The 23,490-nt window shown below is 41.2% G+C and overlaps 1 protein-coding gene across 1 annotated transcript in view; it reads right to left on the reverse strand.

Annotated features, from left to right (window-relative positions):
* The window catches only part of ADARB2 (adenosine deaminase RNA specific B2 (inactive)), a 301,943-nt gene extending 301,112 nt beyond the window's left edge, over positions 1-831 (reverse strand). Inside the window, exon 1 of the mRNA XM_058831907.1 lies at positions 732-831. Within this exon, the coding sequence (XP_058687890.1) occupies positions 732-831 (100 nt within the window). The remainder of the gene's footprint in view (positions 1-731) is intronic.
* Positions 832-23,490: the final 22,659 nt, after the last annotated feature.

Genomic DNA, 23,490 nt, shown 5'->3' on the forward strand with positions numbered 1-23,490 from the left:
TGCTCCTCGTATCAGTTTATTTTACTTTAAAGTGCTCACAGCCGGTTAAGTTCGTCTTTTTCAGGCAAAACATCAAAAATCAGGCGGTAGTGTGTCATCCCCTCTACAGGAGAAAGCAAGACAGCCTTGCGAGAGCTGTTATCTAGGGCATATTCCCTGTTCGCAATGACATCCTGTAGCTTCACTTTTCCTGCTTACGGCAATTAGCGCCTTCCTAAGCAGGACTCGCTTACGGACGGGGAACAGCACCGAAACAGAAAAACTTGGTGGACCTCGTCCAGAAAAGGAGAGAAGCGGTAGTTTGGAGGGCGCGACAGCCCCGGGGGGCTCCGAGCCGCGCTCCGCCCGGGCAGCGGCACCTCCTGGCCCGGACACGGGCGGGCCCCGGGCCGCGGCGTGAGGCGGAGGGCACCGCGCCCGGCCGGGGCCGCCGCACCGGACGGGGCCTGCCGGAGCTCCCCCGCCGCACCCCCGTGGGCTCAGCCTCGGCCCGGCACAAGGCGGGCAGGGCAGCGGGCTGTGCCCGGCCGCGGGGACAGCGGCGGCCGCTGCCGTCCCCGGCTGGCCCCGAGCGAGGCACCGCCCGGTCCGCCCCGGCCGTCGGGGCAGCGCAGGGCTGGCACCGGCGAGCGCCGGGCGCTGACAATAGAGCTGCGAGCAGCCGATGCTGTGCAGGTGGCGGGCGGACAGAGCGGGAAAAGAAAACAACAAGAAAATCACATCTCTCTTACCTTTCCTCTTTGATCTCCTCCTCCTCCTTCTCTTGGACTTGCATCTCAGCTGCCCGCTCGGCCCTCCCGACGCCCTGCCGCTGCCCAGGACGGATGTCATGCCGGTACCTCAGCGAGCAGCACCGCGCCGACGAGTTCTCCTCCCGCGGAGTTTCTCCTCGTTCTGGAGGCGGCTTTTATAGGGCGGTGGGTCGGGCCGGCGGGGCTGTGCCGGGGCTGTGCCCGGGCTCCGCTCGGCGCTGCCGCCCCGAAGGGTCGCGCCTCCGCCCCGACGTGCCGGGCCCGGCCGGGGCGATGCCCGGGGGCGCCGCCGCGGCTCTGCCGGCCCCGCGCCCACTTTTTGCACCTCTGCGAGTTGCTGGGCACCGGCCGCTTTGAAGCCGATGGTGCGGGGGTGGGGGGGTGGGGGGGGCGAGGGGGGCGGATTTGCTGCTGCAAAGTCTCCCGCAGCCCAATCGCTCCCGCCGCCCGGCGCTGACATCAGCTCCGCCAGCCCTCGCCCCCAAACTCCGCTCCCCCGGGGCTGCCGGCTGTGCCCGGCTCCCGGGAGAAAGCGACGGAGAATGGCCCCGAAGGGAATAAAAACATCCTGCCGCCTCGTCTTGGAGAAGCCGGAGGGGCAGCTCGCAAGAAGGGAGGCTGCAGGGAGGATTCAAGCTTTTTTTTTCTTTTTTTTTTTTTTTTTTTTTGTCTGCTTTAGAGCATGTGGACACTGAACACTCCGCTTCCACATACACAGAAATGCCTCTGCTGTCCTCCCCAACCACGCAGTTATTAACTAGTTGACTAATTGGGATGCTTATTACTCCCAGTGAAAGAATATGAGTTACTGTTAAAGGATCCCTGTGTCAACAAACCTTATGCAAGAGGATAAGTGTAGCGATTCCCCTTGAATCTCCAGTTATTTTTAAGGTACGTGCTCTGTTACATTCACGATCAAGGGCAAAAGCTCTGTGAAAGAGGAGTGTGTTGTCGCTCAGACTCACACATTAACACTCTGCAGTGCCTCATTTAGGCAACTGTGCAATTAAAGTGTCGGGAGCAGAGGGGCTTTTACAGAGAGGAAAGATGACAACAGCAATCCTCTGAAAAGCTTGACTACAAAGCATTACATGTTCGTTACAAAAAGCAAGGGTACACAACAGATAAGATACTGCTTTAAGTTACGAGAGACCTACTGCTTCTATGCTCTATTGTCCTTATGTATTATCTCATTTAAAAACACATGTCTGGAAACCTAGGCAGTGACTGGAAAATGGAAGAATATCAAGAAAATTATGTTAAATAATGAATGTCATTATTAGTGCCTACTGCATTTGCAGTTGGCTAAAGGAGCACAGCAAACCCTTGTTTATCAGAACTCCTTCAAATCTAAAACTTCCTCTTGTTGAAATGTAGGTTACCTGGCTCCTGCTGCTAACCACTTCCACTGCAACCCTCCCAGCTATTAGAAACCCTCTGTTTGGCTGGTAGGTAGGCCTCTGTAATTTTTGGATGAGGTAGAGCTACACTTTAAAGATTTTCAAATTAAATAAACAAAACCACTTCAATAAAAGTCTCTAACGTCTCTCCTTTAAACCAGGATATGGATAACTCAGGTGTGCCAAGATGATGTCACCTCTTTGACCCTCTGTGCTCCAGGAAGCAGGTTGCATATGGTAAGAAGGCCCTATGTACCCTCACTTTCAGCTATGTGGAACAGCACAAAGCTCAGGAGGAAAGTGCCATCCCATCTCAACAGCTAAAGCAGGAGAGACTGAGAATCCAGACCTGCATCGCTTGAATGTCAGATGTAGTTCAGGAAGCTCTGCATGGAAGTAGGTTCTTACTTTCCCAATTTTTACAGGTTACTGGCAGAGTTTTTTTACAATATACACATCACCCAACCTGCTACATAGCTTAAGTAAACATCTCTTTAAAGTGCTTCTGTCTATTTCAGGGATAAAAACTTGTCTGCAGGAAAACAGAGAGGCAATCAGTATTTTTTTATTTTCTGCTTCAGCCTTTAACCCTTCTCCCCTTTTGCTTCTGATTTCTGTTGTTCTGACCACAGCTGACTCTCATCTATTAATGTGGCAAGAACTTGTAGCTGTATGTGAAGTAGTAACTGCTGCAGCAAAACACAACTTCATGTTCAACTGTACATCAAAGTTCTGACCAGTCTGGAATTTAAATCACTTGGTTTAGAAGCTGGATTTAGAAAAGTGTCTTCTGTATTTCAGTACCAATCTATGTTCTCTCCATTATGGATCTAAAAGAGAAGCCAGATACAATTAAAAGGAAAATGAGCATCCTGGGACATTCATTCATTTTTAGGAGTGGCTTCAAGCTCAGTTCATTACATTTTCTGAAGGCTTTATTTCTGATAATATTTTGTTAACATACTCTCAAAATGACTGGACTCTAACATGTTAAGAAGACAGACTAGCATTGCCAGTCTCTGGAGGTCATGCTACCAAGCCAACACAAAAAGCCACCAAGTCTCAGAAATTATTATTCAGTGCTAACAGAGTCATGAACTGCTTTTCATTTCTAGGCACAGTTCTAAGAAAGTATCAGCAAGGCAACATTAGCAATGGTGGCTCTATACTGGTAGTATAGCTCCCTCCTAGGCGGGTTTCAGGACTGGAGAAGGCATGAAGACAGCTGAAGTCATGCTGGTGAAAGGTTTCCCCTTGGCCTCACACCTTCTTGGTGTGAAAGGCAGTTAATTTTTTATACTATCTAGCTACAAGGTCAATAAAATTCCTTAAATGTGCTGTGCTTATTCCTCTTGTTCCTGTAATGGTAGGAGTTGGCTTCTTCACCCAGTCAAGTGCCCTGTTTCAACAACCTTTTTTAACTTGACTGCAAGATTACCAGTCCTACTCAACCAGGTGCAGTTTCTCTGCTCAGAAAAACATGTTTTCAAGCACTTTGTTAAAGTGACATAAACTCAAGCTAGGAAATACAAAACCAGTATCAATGAGGTGGGAAAAAGCTAAATTATAGAATAACACCATCTCTCTCAGTTATGTGCTTATGTCTACTGTTAGCCAATGCACTTGACAGTTTTATCATCCCACAGAAGTTATGGCTGTTCTTCAGTGCCCCAGTAATGGTTGTTAGTGGTGTTCCATGCTCCTCTTTGTTGAGTAAAGCATTTTAGGATTTTTTCATCTCCATGGGCCAACAACCTGTGGATGTTATGATTATTACCTTCAAACTGAAGTAACTCAGACTGTTCTTTGTTATCTTCAAACTGAAGTAAATCAGACTGTTTTAAAGGCATAACTTCACACACTTTGACTTAGAGTCTGTGAAGAAATGCACATCATACCAATGCACAGTCAGCTATTGAGGCCTAGGTGAGTCAGCCAGGTAGGAGAGTTTAAGGTGTAAGTCCTGATGTGAATGCCTCTTCCCTGTGCTGTCTGGGGGTTGTGACTCCTCTCATGAACCCATCACAGCTACTGGTCCCAGCCAGTACATCAAAAACCTCTGTCCTGTTCTTGTGAGATAGACAGGTCTCTCTCAGTGCTTGAGGTACCCAAGCAAGAAGTCCAAGCTTTGCAGGATTTGTGACAATTCACTTCACTCAAGTTCTCTGAAAAAAGGAGAGCTGAAGGGCAGTCCAAATAGTTATTAACTGGAAGACTGATAGTGACTGTGAGAGATTGACGGGGAAAGAGTGTGTGAAACTGGATGCCACATTGCACACCTTAATTATGCATTGCCATTTAAATTTCTGTGCCTAAGCAATATAGTGTAGAGTTAGTAATCAACAGAAAAGGAAAAAAATTAAAATGGATGAAGGGAAAAAGCAATACACCCTTATTTCAGCTAAGGACTTCAGATGAGCAACTTTGAGAAAGTAAGAAAAATCTGAATATTAGGTCCATGTGTATTATGGGTGGCCAATACCTTTTCTGTACAAACATATTTAGATAAAGTAGAATAAATATCAGTATTTTTGTTATCCCTCTGTTTTTTAAAATTTGGAGTAGCTTGATTTTCAGTGAGATGATAATAGAAAAATTGCAAGTGAAACAATTTAAATGCTATGTTGAGCATACAGAAACACAAATGTGTAAAATGATGTTGAGCATCTAAGGTGTCTCAGGGAACGCCCCGCACAAATGTTGCAGCGCTTGCAGGGTGTGCTCATCCCAGAGCAAAAGGGTCCTGCTGAACAGCACAGCAAGTGGGAGAGGCAAGCTCCAGACTCTGCACTTCCCAGAATGTGCACAAACCCTTGAAGAAGAGGCCACCTGGCTGCCTTATTCCACAATTTGCAGCTGCACTGTCCCTTTCGTGAGGAGATATGGATACTGCAAGCAGCAGGACATGGTAGAGATTTTTGCAATTTACTGCTTGGGAGCAGACATGCCCTGTAGGCTCCTGAGAGGGGACAGGGATGCAGTAGCCACCACCTATTTTTCATCCCTCCTTTCCATCCCATTTTTGTTTGATTCTGCTTCCTCTGCCTATGTAGGTAGAGGGGAAAAAAAAAAAGCCCTTAGAATTTGGAAGATGAAAGATGCTCAAGGGCGTTAAAGCAGGACATGAATGCAATCGTGTGGCTGTGCAGGTGAGACTCCAGAGCCTTCTGCCACAAAATGCCTGCACTAATCCACTCTTGCCCTACTTACAAGGAGCTGTCAGTGTGGTTATTTGCAGCAAAAAAACACTTTAGCTTTGGGGCCAAACATCACAGGGTGGTGATGAAGCAATGAGGGTAGGGATCCATATTCAGAGTATCAAGTTTGTCAGAAAAATACCTCACTGCAGACAGGTCCTCCTGTCTGCTTTGCAAATTCTTGCACATGAAATATCCCAGGCTGGGTAACACTGTGGTATTGCATAGCTGGAGGTTAAGGCAATGCTAAAAGGATTTGCACCCTCACTAAACTGCAACAGAACTGAAGGGATCTGGGATTCTGTGTTCTCTGCTGTGGGAAAGCCACGGCAGACAAGTTTTATCTCCCACAGGAGAAGCTTCCCTTGTCCTCATTTCTCCAAGACCCCATATCTAGTCTGATGGGGGTTTAGTGCAACATGCCAACAACAGGCCATGTCCAACTCCCTGATGAGCATGAGATAAACATTTCAAAGCTGCTTAGACAATAGTCTCTTTAATGGAGAAAATACCTGGACGCCAAAGACTGCAAATCATCGTAATTAGTAAGCCTGTATATGCCACACAAACCAGCAGCAGTCACTGGAGATAAAACAAAAGTTTCTGAAAGATGTTTGTATGGGCATACTAGAACATAATTCAGCAGCTCTGACTCTTGAGGGGAGTAGAGGTACAGCTCATCACCAGAAACAGTTTTGATTTTAGTAGTGTTTCCTGTGTTTGTAATAAACTGAACCAAAATGTGAAATGAAAATGTCCCAAAGCAGAGATGTCTGAAACCTCATTCTGTTGTCAGATGTTTCAATCCCAGCCCAGACTGGTCATAAACAGTTTGTTCATATGAAATTAACTTGTTCACAGACCTTCTGTAAGGACCCCATTGTACAAGTTTCTTTCTGTGACCAGTATCCCAATCCACTTTCTTCAACCACTTGGAAATGCACCAAGTTGATGGTAATTTACTATTATTAATTTATTATAATTCTTATTACTGTTATTCTTTTAAAATAGTAATTCTCTGATACTGAAATACTAAAAATACATATTTGTCTTCTACATCCTTTGAATAAAACCTTTAAACAAAGAGTCTGCTGGGAGTGTGCCATAGTGTGGTTGTGCAGAACACCCTGGGATGGAAGAGAGGGGCTCCTCATCAGCCCTTGGAGGTGCAGGGGTGCAGTGTCACTGGTGGGTCCCCAGCTCACCCAATGCCTTCCTGCAAGGAATTCCTGAGAGGCTGAACCACAGCATCACCCTCATCATGGAGTTGCTTCAGGCTGGGAAATCGGGCACCTGAGAAGAGAATTGCCCAAAACAGTTAATTTCTCTGTGCTGACAGCTTTTTCATCAGTAAAATGCAGATGCAAATACTTATGTCAGGGGATTAAGGAAAGCTAAAATGACCATGGGCTGCTTGCACACAATATACTTTTCACCCTAATCTTTTCAGTTTGGAAAACTTCCAAAAATTAAATGATGAATAAATTCTACCCATAGCAGCCATGTGGATTACAAAGACTTGCAGAATTTTTGATGAAAGGCTACCGTCTTCTAAAATGAATGCTGCAAGCCTATGTCATGAGAAATCTTAACCAACTTCTCTGGGACTCTAAAAATGTTTTATAGAGTAATCTTGCAGTAGCTGCCTTGTAGAGAATTAAGGCAGTACTGAAAAATGCTACAGCATAGCTATTGCTATTATTTCAGTAATGTAATGTGCTACAATTTAAAGAAGTTATTATGGAAGTATAATTTGACTAAAGTTTACATTTGCAGGCTGACATATGTTTAGTGTTACAGCCTTTTCCTGGAGACCTCCAGCTGCAGTCACTGACCTTGTTAGGGACAGTGGCTGAGAATAGGGTGCAATAATAGTCAGTAAAGGAAAAGTGTATTGAATTGCATTAACCTCTGGCTAGCAGGTTAATCCCCTACCAGATTCATCAGGTTTCTGTGATATCCAATCACTTTACAAAAGAAGTTTCACTGCAATTTTCTGTCAACTTATTTTTAAACATACTTTTCAAAAGGCATTCAAATTTATGTGATACATAATCACTGCAAGCTGAACACAACAGTTCAAAATGTAAATGCAGAAAAATGTATGGAAATACAAGAAGGCTGCTGTAGAGGCATATGTTTTCCAGCAGCTGGCCAGCAGCAGCAACAGTCAGCTACAAATTTCTGAGATTTGTAAGGCCCTACAGCCCTTGCTGAGCACCCTATGACAGACATCAGAGTAAGGTCATTGAGAAAATAAAGAAAATATTTTTTTGGAAAGAACTAACTTATAAACTCTATAGTGAAGATCATAAAAATTATTATTTATCCTTGTATATCCCTCTCATAAACCATCTGATACATGGGGAAGGTTGTTTGCTCTGTGTAGTGTGGCCATTCAGGAGTCATAGAGAATTCATACTGCAGGTAGAGAAAAGCAAATAATACAGAGTCTGCCTTGTATTTAAAAAAAAAAAACTCTTTTGCATTTTATTTCCTATATGATAGCTAATTGATGTGGAATGGTTTAAATCCAACTCTAAATGCTGACTCCTGTTTCTCCTGATGGTCACACTCAGGAGCTGCTTGGTCCTTTTTCATTTAGAACCATCTGTAGGACAGTTCTAAATTATAATGTGTAGTGTGTAATTGGTAAATACAGATGGGCATCCCTTGATGACTGCTCTTGTAGACTGTCCTATGCTACCAGACTATCCTCATGGAGTAGCTACAGGGTCTGGGTACTGGTGGTCTGATGTCAGGTCTTAAACTCACGCTGAAGGGCCTGACCTTAGGTAAGTTACTGAAGAACTTAATGTTGGTCAAGGCAAGAGCAAGCCATATTGCTGCAGTTTTGTTTCACTGGTTGTCAATAAATTAATTATTGAGGTAAATACCATCTTTGTCTTGTGTCTGGATGCAGCTCCTACAAATATGGATCCCCTCTTGCTTGGGATGTCTAGATGATATTATAATGTGGATAAGGAAACATCATGGAGCTATGATTCCCATCACAGATCTAAATAAATACCCATCAGCACCACTGAAAAAACAATAGCAGTTACTGAATTAAAAAATAAACTCCTTCAATTATCATGAGAGAGGGAAAGGTAGGATGCAATGCAGTCAATACTATTACAGGTTTATCCTCTACCTCCCACATCAATTTTCCCTTAATTTTATTTCTCCTGCACTACAACTGATTTTCTTTCATTGTCCTCAGATAGGCATCAGGAAAGCAGAGGTGCTGAAGCTTCTGTCTGCAGAAAAGAGAAATGCCTAGAGGTGCTTTCATGTAGGTCTTCTACATGCTGAGTAGCTCTTCTGCAGCTGGGTTCCTGGAGCAGAATGATGTCCACAGCTCAGGAAAACTTGAGCAGCAGCAAAGGCAGAAGACAGATCCAAAACATGCACCAGGAGAAGCAGGGGTATCATGAAACACAGAGAGAGCAGTAATTAATCTGTGTGTCTCTCTTACCCTAGAAGTCCCAAATAACTACCTGGTATCTCTGGATGATTCACATGACCAAAAGTTTCAGTCCAAGCCTAACATACTGATGCAAGGCAAATTATTTTAAGATCTTGGGTAAACCTATTAAAGCTCAATTCATTCATCTCAATGGTGAATCCTGAACCCTTCCTTTAGATAAGGAATAGATAAAGTCATTGTACTTTATCTATTGTATTTAACAATTTCCTCCAGAGTGACTTGGTGACTCTGCACTTACCATGTTAATTAGTAGTATCTATGGAACCCTTCAGATTTGTCTCTGCCCCCTGTCCAAATCTTTCTTCCCTTAGTTTTACTCACGGAATCTACATTCAGGCATTAATTTCTGTGTGTCATACCAGTAAAGATCAGTTTTACAGGATGAAAATGACAGGCAGCCACTGAAGCCTTAAAACACAAGTGCTGTATCAAATAAAACCTTAGCTAAACTGACAAGAGTTATTTTAAAATAATGAACTTCTCTTTATTGCTGGACAGTTTTAGAATAAAATTTGCAGATGTGAACTCTGCCAAGCTTAGTGGTAGGGAAAGATTCAGTGGGAACACAGTTTTAAATCTGTTGTTTTACCATAAGACTGGAGACCTAAGCCTGGATTGTTCCCACTTAGTCTTTACATATGACTCAGGTGAAGACCTAAGTAAAGAGACTTGTCACCCTGCACACATCACCCTGCCATCCTTGGCACACAACTGGAGATAGACAGGCCTTCAGATGGTAGCATCAACTTTATTTTGGAAACAGCTTTCTTATTTAAACACAAGTGAATTGGATAGCTTCACTAAATGAAGCTATGGCAACGTGGGATTTTTTAAGTGTTTTTTTGAATCATAAAACTAGCCAAAACTGGGAAAAGCAGACCTTCTCTTAAAAAATAGGTACAATTTTATGGCTGTGATTTTTTTTCTTCCTAGATGTTTTTAGTGCTGCAAGGAAGAGTAAGATTGAAATGACACTAATATAAAATACAAAGGATTCTCGTGAATCCTTAGTTTAAAATATACATTTCTATTTATGGAATCAGTTTAATAAATATCCTTTTCAAATGCTCAATTCCCGTTACATCTTTATCAAAGGGGAAACAGTTAAAGAAAATTATACAGCAGTGCTTTTTTTTTTTCCAGAAATAAGTATTAGGATCATATGTAAGATGCCTTATTTAGAATCTGAAAATTTATTTTATGTTTTTCTGTTGACAACCAGAAGCACTGGATAGAAAAAAAATAGCAGAACAAAGAGCTCCCTAGAGATATTTCACGTTTGCTGACTTACTACATCATCACATATGACACTGAATTATTAGTTCAGCAAATACTGAAATAGCACAGGAAAGCTTTCTTGCTCTTTTATCTTCACCATTGTTCTTGGATTTAAACAAGTCAAATAAAAAGTTTTGTTAAAAACTAAAAATATTGAAAAAAATCATAATTTAGAGTGGTGTTTGTTATATAGGATGCCTCTTAAATCATACTGAGGTAGAAGGCTGGGAGTGTAGTTTCCTTGAGCTCAGAGGATGATTTGGATAGAAAACATGGCCCATCAGGTATATAGGAAGTTTTAGCAGGATTCTTTCTTTTTCTCTCTTCATCTGTGGAAGTGACTCTGCCCATGCAGAAAGATTGAACTGGTGCCCTGATTTGTATCAGACTGAACTCTGCTGTTGTCAGAGAAGCCCACAAACACTACAGCACATTTTCCAATCATGTCACAAGTTAGCTATTTTCAGAGTCTGTTTAAAAATACAAATACTAGTGACTATCAAAATTCAGGCCACCATGTACAACATTGTCTGTGTGGGGTCTCAAAGCAGAGGTGAGCAGCTTGCCCTGCCTGTGCCACCTGCACCTTGCAGTCCCATGACACATGGATGACCTCTCCTCACCAACCCCTACCTGCGTGGGCTTGTTTGATTCCTGTGGCCTCGACCTCAGCTGAAAATTTTTAAAGTGACACTGTGTTCTTTGTTGCAGGGATGGTGAAAGGTAAATGTCTGGGTGTATTACGATTCTCACGACCTTCCGACTGGGAATAGAAGTACGGTACTTCACCAAAAAACATCCAACCGTAACAGCAGCTCCAGACTCAGCTGTGTGTAGGAAGCTGTAGTTTAGTATTATCTGTTTTCATGCAATAATAAATAAAATTATAATGCTTGGCATTACCATAGATACTGAAAGTTTCTGAACTGAGAGTTATTATGCATTAATGTTGAAACTTGGAAATGATTAACACCAAGCTGAGGCATGATTGCCTTTTATGAGAACTAATTCTCAAAAATAGTTGTGATAATTCTTGTCATTTAGGAATGGATACTTGAGTTTTCTCACCCAGAAAACAAAGACAAAATTCTTCATTTAGAAAGATTTTAGTGGGATTAGATTGTTTTCCTGCAAGCTGTGACTTTCATATGCACTGGTGTAGTTTCTTTAAAATGCTATGTGTGACAGCAAGAGAAAAGAAGACAAAATGAAGCAAATGGCTCAGTACGTTAAACAATGTCATAAACTGAAAGGAAGGGATAGAGAATGATCAGAAATATATATATACGTTACAATTTAAAATAAGAATAATTAGGATGGATTTATTTTAAATTCATGGTACAATTTACTGTGCTCAGCTCAGACACTTCCCTTTCTTTTCTTCCCATACCCATTGAAAGATTTAAACACCTTACTTGTAAGTAATAAGCATTGATTCAGCATCCCTCAGCAAATGATGCATGATTTTACTCCATCACAGATAATTTCAGAAACATTTTGCTGCCTGCTTTTATCTGCACTCTACTTGTGGAGAGGATTTGAAAAGGTTTGCGTAGTTGCCTGCTCTGCAATAATGTGAGGATTTTGTTATCCCGCTGAGCTACCACCATTCAGATAGCTTGGATTCCTTCCTTCTGCAGCCAAAATCTCACAAAACCTCTCCCTAAAACACAAAGGTGCAGAAGAGAAAGGGCAAATGATTCACCAAACTTTTCAAGAGGCTATTTATATTCCTCCTGGAACACAGCAATTAGTGCTTTTCTTAGCCCCATCTGATCACCTTGTTGTCTTCTGCTTGTGCAACCACTTAAACAGTTTTTAGACAGAGATCTTCAGCTACTTCTGATATCAGATCCAGTCCTGCCTCCAGCCAAAGACATCAGACCTGTCCTACTGACTTAAACACAAATGGGATTAAGTATTGTATCTCATTAGCCCCAGCACAATACTGACATCTCGGTCGGCTTTGCACATCTACAGACACGGTCAGAGCACAGCATCCCAATTTTAGGACAATTTCACAACCCCCCAGCTGTGGGATGTTCTCTTCCTTGCATGTGCCAGCTGTGATTGCTGACATACGAGCTTGCATTTGCAGGAGACACCCTCAGACTCACAGACATGCACCCTCTGATAGTCTCATTCATTATGACAGGGAAATAGAAAACCTAGCGCAGTACAGACAACACTGACATTCATCTAATACAATTCCCCTTTTTTGTTTCCTGTATCTCACTCTTTCCTCAAGCCTCTGTGCTAGAACACCTGCCCAATAATTGTGGAAATCAATGCCAAACGGTTGGCATTGGATTTGGGTGTCCAGTTCCTTGTGGCTATCCACGAGTGATAGTCACAATGACTCGAAGCCAAGCGTTGTGCTTGCCGCAGAGCCAGGACAATCTCTCTCAGAGCCTCACACATCGGCTCTGAGAGGTGTGTGGAGATCCTTGCCTGGGGCTGCCAGCTGCTGGGGGCATCTGCCCAGAGCCTGCTGGCTGCTGCCCCCTCGGCAGGGACATCACCGCAGAGTCCTGGCAGAGTCCCTGGCAGGGGTACCAGTCCTCTAAGGAGCATCAGCGCCTATCAGGAGCATCGCTGCCAGCAGGAATGTCGGTCACCACAAGAAGTGTCACACTTCTGCAGGCTCTCAGCCCCGGCAGGTCTCTGTGAGGGACAGCGGTCCCTACGAGCGGCATCAGCCCCGGGATGAGTTGCGGTCCCTACACGAGGTCTCGGTCCCTGGCAGGGGTTTCAGTCGCTCCCAGCCGTGCTCTCGGTCTGCCTGAGGCCAGTCGCGAGTGATCCATGCAAATTGCAGCCCGGCTGCAATCAATGGATGTGACAAGCAGCCGGCGCCGGCAAGCGGGGCATAATGAAGGTGTGAGCGTGTGACCGGCGAACAGATAACAATGCTATAGGAAATTATAGGGCAGCGCTGTATTGAATAAGTGCGGTGCAAAATGAGCTGCGGCTCGCAGGTCATGCTTCCCCGCTGCTGGAGTGGCTCCTGCTCTTGTCCTTTGTAATTGTAAGTGGCAGCAGCGGCGGCTGAATGCGAGGAGGGCACGCATCCAGCCCTCATTTGTTCTGCATTACAATGCAGCCCTCGCCGCCAGCAGCTGATCCCGAGTGTCAGTGCCCACCTCCCAAGTGGACCAAGAAAGCAGTGAAAACTCAATTTAATTGAGAATTAGGAAGGCTGTCGTTAAAACAAGGCTGTCCTTGAAACCACGCGGAAAACAGCGGAGAGCGTCCTGGAAGAGATAGGGTGAAACTTCTCTGTTTCCTTGTAAAAAACCCCATGCTTTTGCCTCAAAGAAACACAGAAGCAAAAAGCCTTTTCTTTCAGGAAACAAAAATATCGTACATAGAAAGTAGAAAATCCTCTAATTTTCTTATTTTTTGTGTTCAAAAATACTTATATGATTTTTTTTAAACTTGGAAGAAAGCTTTTGACCACATAGAGTCTTAATACAGACAATTCTCCAGATGCTACTATTCTTCTTACCTGCTTATTAACATTCAAGGGGAGAAGAATGTCTAAAAGGTGTTCATTGATTTTTAATTTCATTTCCAAATCCAATATGAAGTCCTTCTCTGCATTTTGTTCTGACATTTGGATCAAACTTAGCAGCTGTTTTCTGAAACCTCAGGTCTTCGAGACTCTTGGCTCAGAATCCCATTTAAAGGTTTACAGATTAAGTTTAACATTTGAACCTAATCAAAGACAAGGAGGTAACTCAAAGTGCTCTGCACAGTTCACTGGTATTTTACCATCACTGATCGATAATTTCAGCTATTTATGAACACTCTACACATCCCTTTCCCCCTCTTCTTAATACCAGGCAATTTTATTTATGTTTTTCTTCACCTTAGCCCTGAAATGTGCATTTCTATGGTTGAAGTAATAGCTAAACACAACACTTGCTCAATGTATTTATTAATACACTGAAAATGTAGATCAGTATTTATTCTTAACCCTGCTTTTAATCACTCAGTATGGCTGCTTGTTTTCATTGTTATATATAATCAGTTTGGTTCTTGCAAATAAATCTACCTACAAAAGAAAATAATAAATTCGTGAATAATAAATTCTTAAATAATAAACGATTGATTGATTGATTGATTGATTGATTGATTGATTGATTGATTTTCCCACCAGTGGAGTGAACAAACCTTGTCTTTTTTTCATCTGATTTATTTAGGCCAGACAGCTTCCAGGTGAATCAGAGTGGGTGTATTTCCCAAACTCTGCAAAGTCCACAGTGGGGTTTGCATCCTCAAATAGTGACCAAAATGCCACAAAAATCTCAGTTTTGACAGGCGAACACACTTCCTGACACTGGAAGGTGCTGCAGGTGATGGTGGATTTGGTGTCTGTGAAAAACCCTGCTTTCATTTTTCCATTGTTTGCCTTGGTTATGTAGGAGAAATCTTTGAGGACACAAATGGAGTGCCCATCTTCTGCAGAGGCAGCGCTGAGAAAGACCACACAGCAGCCTGTGCTGCCTCACCACTGGGTGGGAAGGAGACATTTTGGGAGCTCAGACTGGCTGCACTCTTCACACAAAGGGGCATGTGGGACGTGACCTCCACTGGGAACAAAATCAAGGGCCTGCCATAGCTAATCCTGGGCTTTATTATCTCTCCTGCACATCACTGTGCTTCCTGGTTAGCCCTGGACTGCTGCTGCTCTGCAGAAGTGTGTAACGAGAGATGCTATCACCTGCTATCTGCCCAAGCCAGAAACAGGCAATACCAGAAAAGCCTGTCTTGTCCAATTTCCAGTTCAGCTTTGCAGACTCAAGAAGTGCAGATAGTTTGGACATACTTTAGATAAGGACCCGAATATCTGGGGTTTTCCTGAGCATTGAATGCCATGCTTCATACAGTTTACTAAATTGTGTCACTAAATTTTTACCTTTCCTGGTAATAGACTTTTTTTTGCTTCTGTGTTTCTTCTCTCTACCTTCCAGCAATAGTACTGGTAAATGGATAAATATATATGTACAACCATCTGTGTACACTGTTTAGTAATAAAATGTGCCTATTTGCTCAGTGCACTTGGGTTCTTGAGAAATAAATGTGTAAAGCCAAGCTGCTCATCCCATGCCTGCAGTGAGAGTTCACTTTTAAATTTATGATGAAAAAACAGACCTTGCCTTCCTGTCTTTGTAGAAAAATCCCATGTACGTGTGTAGTACAAATGCACTCAGATGCAAAGATGAAAGTGGGTATTTTGCTTCTTTCACACACAACCACAAAGGGAACCCTGCACCTTTGCAGAGCTGAAATTGTCAGGTGCCTCTTTTAGAGGCAGGATAGATAGCTGGTTTGGCATTGGGCTAATCTTTTGGAAATGTAGGAACAAGAAAAAAAGGACTGATTACAGATTACTTTGCTTCATAAACCTCTCTCCCACACTGTCTGAAAATAAATGTTCGTGCTCATTGTTACATCTTTCCACATAACATATTTAACCAACAGTCAAGAGGTAGCCTTTTTTTTTTTAATTTCTTCAGGGACATTCAGCAGATTTTCAGCTAGTTTTCCCCTTACTTGCATTTCTCACTGCTTTCTCCCTTACTTACCAATCCTGCTCCCTCTAATGTGCTTCTGCTAAAGGATGCCTCGCTTCTCCTTCTGTTTATCAAGTGAAATTGAATTGCTTAGGGATAACTCTGCACCGCAACTCACTTTTGAAAAATGTACTAGTGATTGTTTCTGTTTGAATCAGGAATCTCTGAAACACAAATCCTTTCCTTAGGACAGGGAGGCCAGTCTTCTGCTGCTTTTCTATCCTGTAAGTCCTAGGTCAGCATTTAATTTCTGGACAACAAAATTACTGTTCAAAATTTCTAACATGTTTCACAATAATTTTAAAAATTCACATCCAGGGACCACCTTACCAAGACTAGGAGTGGGCAACCTCATAATTAAAGAATTTTAACTGTCCCATCTTTAAAACCAAGCCCATCACTGACAGCACACTGAAGGCACGGGAGGTTTGTTGCAAGATAGAGTTAGGTGAGCTCAGCTTTGGGTAAGGGGGGAATGAAGGACACAGACATCTGTGTAATGCATTGCAACTCAAGGAAGAATTTTTCAGTAAGTATTGCAAAGACCTTTTGTCTCCATCACATGTTGCAGTTAGATGATTATCTCATTTGTTATCTTGCTGTAGAACCACTTCTGTATCAGCAGACAGAGCCTCTGTCACTGTTGGGTTTACAGAAAACAAAGATGAAGGAAGCAGGGACAAGGACAGGGATCAGAATGGGGATCAGGACAGACAGGGACAGACATGGCATAAGATGGAGAAGCAAACAGATCTGAAAGGATGCCTAAATCCTGCCACACAGGCTCAGCACAGTTAGTGCTTGCCTCCACTAGTATGTGCAATGTCACCAGTATGGCAGCATAGTTTCTGTGTGAATAAGCATAATACAGATGCTTCTCAAAAGATGAAAGGTCTTCCAAGTGGTTGTTTTCCACCTTGTTTCCTTTGTTCTCACATTTGCAGCCCTGAAGAAATGCATGCCTTCACTGTGTAACAGTGAACTCTTGGGACCAGCAGCATCCCAGCACAGAGAAAATTTTCAAGTGCACTACAGGAAAATCTTGCAAAGGCTGGGATTTCTGTAATTTAAGCACATTCTGGTTTTATATTTTTCATGGAGATCACAGTAGATGCTGAAGCTCAGTGTCAAATTATGGTCTTGTGAAATAGCTGTTTTCTGACAGACAGATTCTTGATGGAAAAATGGTGCTTTTTTGCCCCAATCTTTATGAACCTGAGCTGACAGCATATTCAAAATAGTGTATTCAGCATCAAGCAACAGCAGTGAGAAGAAAAGATTTGTGTGGTTCATGTTTTGTATGGGTAAAGACTAGGGAATACACTTAAAGTAATCACAAGGAGAGTTTTTTGTTGCTGTTTATTTCAGCATTAGACAGTTTTATGTGCACAGTCTAGAAATATACCAAAAGGAATAATGTTATTAAATTGACTTATGAGAAATATTTCCTTTCTTTTCATATGCCAGTTCCTCTTTCTGGTCTCGAAGTCTGATTTCCCCCACAGATATGGAGTACTGCCACGTGCCATAAATGTCTCTTTCTCTTAAGCTTTTTGGATCAAAATGTTCAGAGATGACAGACAAAAGACTCAGGCTCTAGGACCGAAGCAAAATTTTAACTAACAACTGCTTCCAACGTGAGGAGCTAAGACATTGTAGCTGCTGACCTTGCCACCAGCTTCTCCGTGGTGCCAAGGAGGAGCATCTACCACACATTTTATTTCCATGTCAGATTATATTCCTGCTTTGTACAAATCACATGCTGACACAAAATGTCTATGAGTCAGTCTTTTCCTTCATGTATTACTCATGTAAGATCTGCAACAAAATCCTCTATTTTCTGCACACAGCAAAACCTTCTTAGATTCATCACACTGCAAATTGGAAGGAAGAATTATGGCATTTCTCTTTAGAAGAATAAAAACTTTTGACATTTAAATAGTATATTTACAAAAGCACTTTGAGCTATACTGTCATCTATTTTCTGTCTATTAAAAAACATGTTACAGTGTAAAAACTGTTTTTATCTCTGTCTCCACAAGAGCATGGCAAAAATTGATTCTATTTAACGTTTTATCAACTGAACTAGAGAAGAGATATTACCTCTTTGAGCATCAGCCAAAGGTCTTGTAGCTAATGCTGACCTCTGTCAAATCTAGCACATTGTATAGGAAGGATTGACAATTATTGTTCTATTGTATTTTGCAAGACACCAAGGGTCAGAGCAATGGAATTGTTACGTTGCAGCAGAACAATAATTCAAAGCTTGTTTGCCTGTGCTGGGGAAAGCTACTAAGGTCAAAAATCATTGTTGTGTCAGTGTAAAGACAGAATTCTAAGAAATTTGTAAATAGGTTTGCAATTTTTCCAATTATTTTAACTGTTTGCAGGGATTTCCTTTATGGTTGACAGGTATTCCAAACAAACCCAGTGTCCTCCTATGATTATTCTTTTTAGAGAATGATAAACCAGCCTTTTAATCACAAAGATTCAGACTGCATTGAAGCTTAATCTAGCCTGCTGGAAAGGAGAGCTGAACATCCAAACAGAAAGGAAAATGCTTTGGAACATGTATACAGCCATGAGATAATATTTACAAATTCATAAAAGGCATTTTGAGCTAACTTGCTTAAGTTTTAAGGGTATGTAAAATAAAAAGTATTCCAAGATATCTGTGTGTGAAAGCCTTGATTGCATCTCCCTATGGTGCACAGCATTTTTTTACACTGCTAATTTCTATTGACAGCATTCTGCTTAGTTGAAAGAGCATCAACTTATATTTTTGGCATTGAAAGTACTGAGTCTGATGTCTTCTTATCTTTTATGAATGCATCTATGGTTCATTGCAAATAGACTATAAAAAGAAAAGTATAACTGAGTGCTTCTATATAATCAACAGAAATGACAAACCTATTCCCATTGATGTTGGAGCCAACAGGGGCTTAATGCAAAACTTTAATATGAACAAGATTAGATATAATACTGAATATAGTTACAGCTCATATATATGAATGAATATGTGTTCATAATACAGGGGAAAATATGACGAATATCAATGAGCTTGTCTAGGTCATCTCTTTTGAGTACTGTAGGATCATTTTCTGGGGTTGTGTTTGCAGTATTTTTGGCTCAGTCAGCCTGTGTTTGTCAGCAACATCACTCTGCTGCAAAACTAGCAAAAACTGGATTGAACTATCTAAACAGGAGTACCATCTACTGGGCTCAGAAAGCAATCCTTCTGACCTGCTCAGCACTGCTAAGTCTTCAGGTAGTGTGTGTCATTCTGTGCACTGCACATTTGGGAAATTGTGGACCAAGGGCAAAAAAAGCTCTCTAATTGAAGAGAGAGATGTAGAGAATGCCTGAAAAAATGGATGGTTTGTGTGAGGGAAGACATGCAACGGGGCTGTAGGCTAGAATGGGAATGGCCTCAACAGCTGCTACCAGATTGTACATTCAAATGCTATTCAATATGAGAATAGACATCAGTCAGTGCATTAAGGAATATCAAGAATTTGGCTAAATGTCAGAAATTTAGTCTGACCATTTCATAGTTGTTTTCATGCTGTGGACATTTATTCATCTGTAATGAACAGAACTCACAAGGCAAATTGAGAGTCAGGATCTAGTCCTGTTGCCACAGAATCATGACCCATTTTTACTAGGCACTGCCATTAACTTCTGAAAAAGAGCACCCAGTATGAATGGGCTAACCTCTACATTATTGAATGAAATCACACAGATATCTAGGCTGGCTGAGAGGGACAAATCAGCAGTGGATATTTTCTTTATTTGTGAAACAGGTGCCATGGCAGGCAGTCCCCTGCACATACTCCAAGGAAGGGAAGAATCTACTGGATGAGAAAAGGGCCAGCAGTGTTCAGCAACAGACCGTATGAATTGAAATAAATTATGATTTTAAGGATTTTAAAAGAGGGGAAATTAATGTAAATTTATGAAAGGGGGGAAAAAAATCTAACCCAAACCCCAGTCTTAGAGCAGGATGATTTTTCATTAAATTCCAAGACCTCCAAATTACTGCATCAGGACTTAGTGTACCTCTCATTATTTGATCACTCTTTTTGTACAAACAATAATGCTTCAAAGAGATGACAAATGTTACAGTTCAGTCTAAAAGCATTGTATTTTTCCAGCAGGTGACAGTATGGAAAGAAGGCAAGGCACAGGATGAGTAATCTACTAATGTAGATTATGCCTCATTCTGATTTCCTCCAGGCTGCATAAGTTAAAGTCAGATATCCCCTGGACCATCTATTGCTTATGTGTAGGAGTCATTCAATCTGCTGGGAGTGGATTTCAGTCTTCAAAGCAGTCACTAAAAGGCATTTGTAGCTACACTTTCTCCTGCCCAAGGAATATATGTGAAAACAATTTAATAAAATTATTTTCCATTAAAATAAATCACAAATATATGTGTACAGTAGGAAAACATTACGGCAAAACTGTTCAAGAAGAGAAAAATCTTTATCAAAGCTTCATTTGTCTTCTGAAGTAAACAAACATAAGCCAAAGTTGAGGAGGATTTGGGTAAGCCATCCCTATGCATATCTCTTGCAGATGGTATCTTTCTGTCTAAATTATAGCACTCATTGTTTGTAAAAGATACGTTGTTTTGGTCAGTTCTTAAAATCGTCTCCTGTTATGTGAAGGGAAATATTTCCTCTAATCTCTCCCAAATTGTCACTGAAGAAAAAAGTTCCAGTGAGATGACTAAGGAAGAAACTCGAACTAACAGAAATAGTTTGTGTGATGAGAGCAATGCAATTGTGACAGAGATCAAACTCTGAAGCTACTTTTGAGCCTCGGGTGGGATTCACTCTTCACACCAGGTCTGGCCCTCTGGTTGTTGCAATGTCAATGTTGTGCTGCAGTGTGGACAAGCTCCTGCTTGCCACAAGGCTCAGAGGATCAGGCAGAAGAGCAGAAACACCAGCTTTGACTCAGAATCCAGTGAAATGTCCTTCAAATCCTTGATTCTAAGGGTTCAGTTTGGATTTAATTCTCATATGCACTTGGAGGAGACAAGGCTTAAAGCATGGTCAGTGTCCAGAGCTGATGGGAGCTGTTGTTACCTCCTCGAGTGATGACCTAAATTGGACTGTCTAAAGTTACTACTTAAAATCCTCAAAATCATTGAGTTTGTCATTGCCATGACATAAAATTAAGCAAATTAAAGCCTATAAGCCTGAAAAGATCTTAATTATTGCTTTTAGCTTTCTTCTTCATCAAAACAATTGATGAAAAAGCAATACCTATGACTCTGGACTTCTCCTGAATTAATTTACTTGGGGTATCTTCTAATAGCATGAAGAAAGCATTTTCTGCCTTTTTTGCAGAAAACTACTTTCTCTTTCATGTGCAAGTTCAAAATCACGATTGCTTTGTGATATCAATACTTTTTAATTAACATTAATATTATTTTTCATCAGTCACATGCTAATAGAGATGGGAGGATTATTCTTTCTTTTTTACAGCTTACCATTTAGAAGAAATGAATGTTTGTTGATAAACTAATAGAATATATGATGAAAAGGTTCTACTGTTAAACTTTTAAACATTGACCAACAAATTAGTGTTATAAAATATGTACAAACTACAGTGTGATTTGTGATTATTGAACCATGCATGTCCTTGCCAGATAAGTTGTCAGTAAATATTTTATCAGATACACATGTTTAAATTAATGCAATTAAAGTGAAAAGCAGTTCATCAAAGTATTGTTACATCTGAGTAGAAAACAAAACCAACAGTAATTACCATTGTTAGATATAGCATGCAGTATATGACATTACATCAACTAGAATCCAAATCAGAAAAAAAAAATAATTGTATGTAGAGGTTTCTTAGGCAAGTGAACAAGAACAAAAGCCTTATTAATTAAAGCTAGCCTGGCACAATTCCTACTACATAGTGGTTTCACATATTTCACTTTTTTTCCCTATACTTCTCTCATCTTACCTGTTTATAAGGTCTTTCTAAAGGCAGAAAACTTTTATTTTGGGCCCATGAATACAACTGAAAACTTACAGTTGGTATCAATTGTATTTTTCATTGTCAGACACCTAATATATGGGCTTAGCTGGTGGTTCCCAGTATTTCTCTCTTGCCATTAAATGTCAGGAGTCTCAACTCAAGAGTATAAATTTTCCTCCAAAGCAGCATTCCAGTTATCAAGTCTTGCATGCTGTAGGTGTGTGCAGAAAATAATGTGCAACAAAAGATGTCTGAGGTAGCACATGTGGACTGGACTTCACCCTTCATGCCTGCCAATACATCAAAAACTTTAAAAACACGTGGGAAAAAAGCCATGATGTTCTTCCATCAGCCTGGCACTCTAAACCAGCAATGTGATCCTTTATTCAAGCCAGCCTCATCCTGAACAACAATTCTCTTGTAAGCATGTTTTCCCACTACCTGACATCGACTGCTTGGAGACAAGTGGGGCTTTCCATGGTCTGGGATGGATGGGCTTTTGGCCCACGCCACATCAATTCTGCCTGCCTGCTTGTCCCAGATGGGGAGGTCCAGGTTTTCAGAGGAGTTCAATGAAATATGGATTGGGAGAGATTTAAATTCGTGCATTTGGATCCATGATGAGATGCCTTAGCTACTGTGCCCTATTCAAAAGATACTGACTGAATTAATCTGAATAATGAGTGAATGAAAGAGACTGTTATCTGGTCTGTACACACAAAGAAGCTAAGTTTGTCAAATTAATTATTCACTGTGAATTATTCACTTAGCTCCAACAACCTCTTCATAATCCATCTTCTGTCCTTTCCAAATGCTATGAACATGGTCTGTGCCTAGTTCATATTTTAGCCTCATTCTTTGAGTTAGGTGTGATGTAGATTATTAACACAGACTCTCAATAGCACTGGGGAAAGATATTTTAGTTAAAATTAACTTAAAAGCTTGAAAACAAACAAGCAAACAAACAAACCAGCAAACAAGCCCAGAGTACCAATGGCTGTGAAAAAGTGGAGAGCTCAGTGGACATATTTAAGTCTCTCAAACATGCAGGCATGTGCTTTCCTATTAGGAGCCTTGACAAAGTCAGTGGGAGGAGGGATGGTGTCAGTGTTAAACAGTTATTTGTAAAAGGAGAAGCCAAAACATCTCATGGATTAAAACCTGAAAGCACTTACAGAGTTCTAATTGAAACAGAGCATTAACAAAGGTGAGTCTTTTATAGTCAAAGCTGTAGTTTCACTATGCTCATTCTTATTTATTATCAGGACCATTTAAAGTTTTGCATTACTAAATTTTAACAGGTTAACTGATTTAAAATATTCAGATTTTGCTCCTGCTAGTAGTGCTGGGCAGTACCTTAACATTCTATTTTGCAGAGGATGAATGACACGATCAAATTTTTTTGCAATGCCCTAATGTTACATATGAAATATAAAGAATGTGGCCTATAAGAACTGAACTCAACTGATATCTCAGAAGCCCTGCTGTTCACTGAGTTTGGAGAATGTGTGAATCTCAGAAAACAAAATATTTTTAAGATTAAGGGCGCAAATATAGGCTTTATTTTTATCAAGTGCATTTAAAGAGATATTTAAAGCTAATACTTCACTTTCTTTATGGCATACTTTGTTTCATGCTAAGCAGAATCCAAAAAGATCCTATTAATGAAGATGGTTTAATGCCTGTGCATTATTATAATGCACTCCTTTGTTCTACACTTTCTCTGTGTGTCATAGACTAAGTCATTAATCAATGGGTGCTGAAAAATAATTGTCTAGTTCTTAACAATCTTCTATTGTT

Source organism: Poecile atricapillus, chromosome 2 (genome assembly GCF_030490865.1).
Source record: "Poecile atricapillus isolate bPoeAtr1 chromosome 2, bPoeAtr1.hap1, whole genome shotgun sequence".
NCBI lineage: Eukaryota > Metazoa > Chordata > Aves > Passeriformes > Paridae > Poecile > Poecile atricapillus.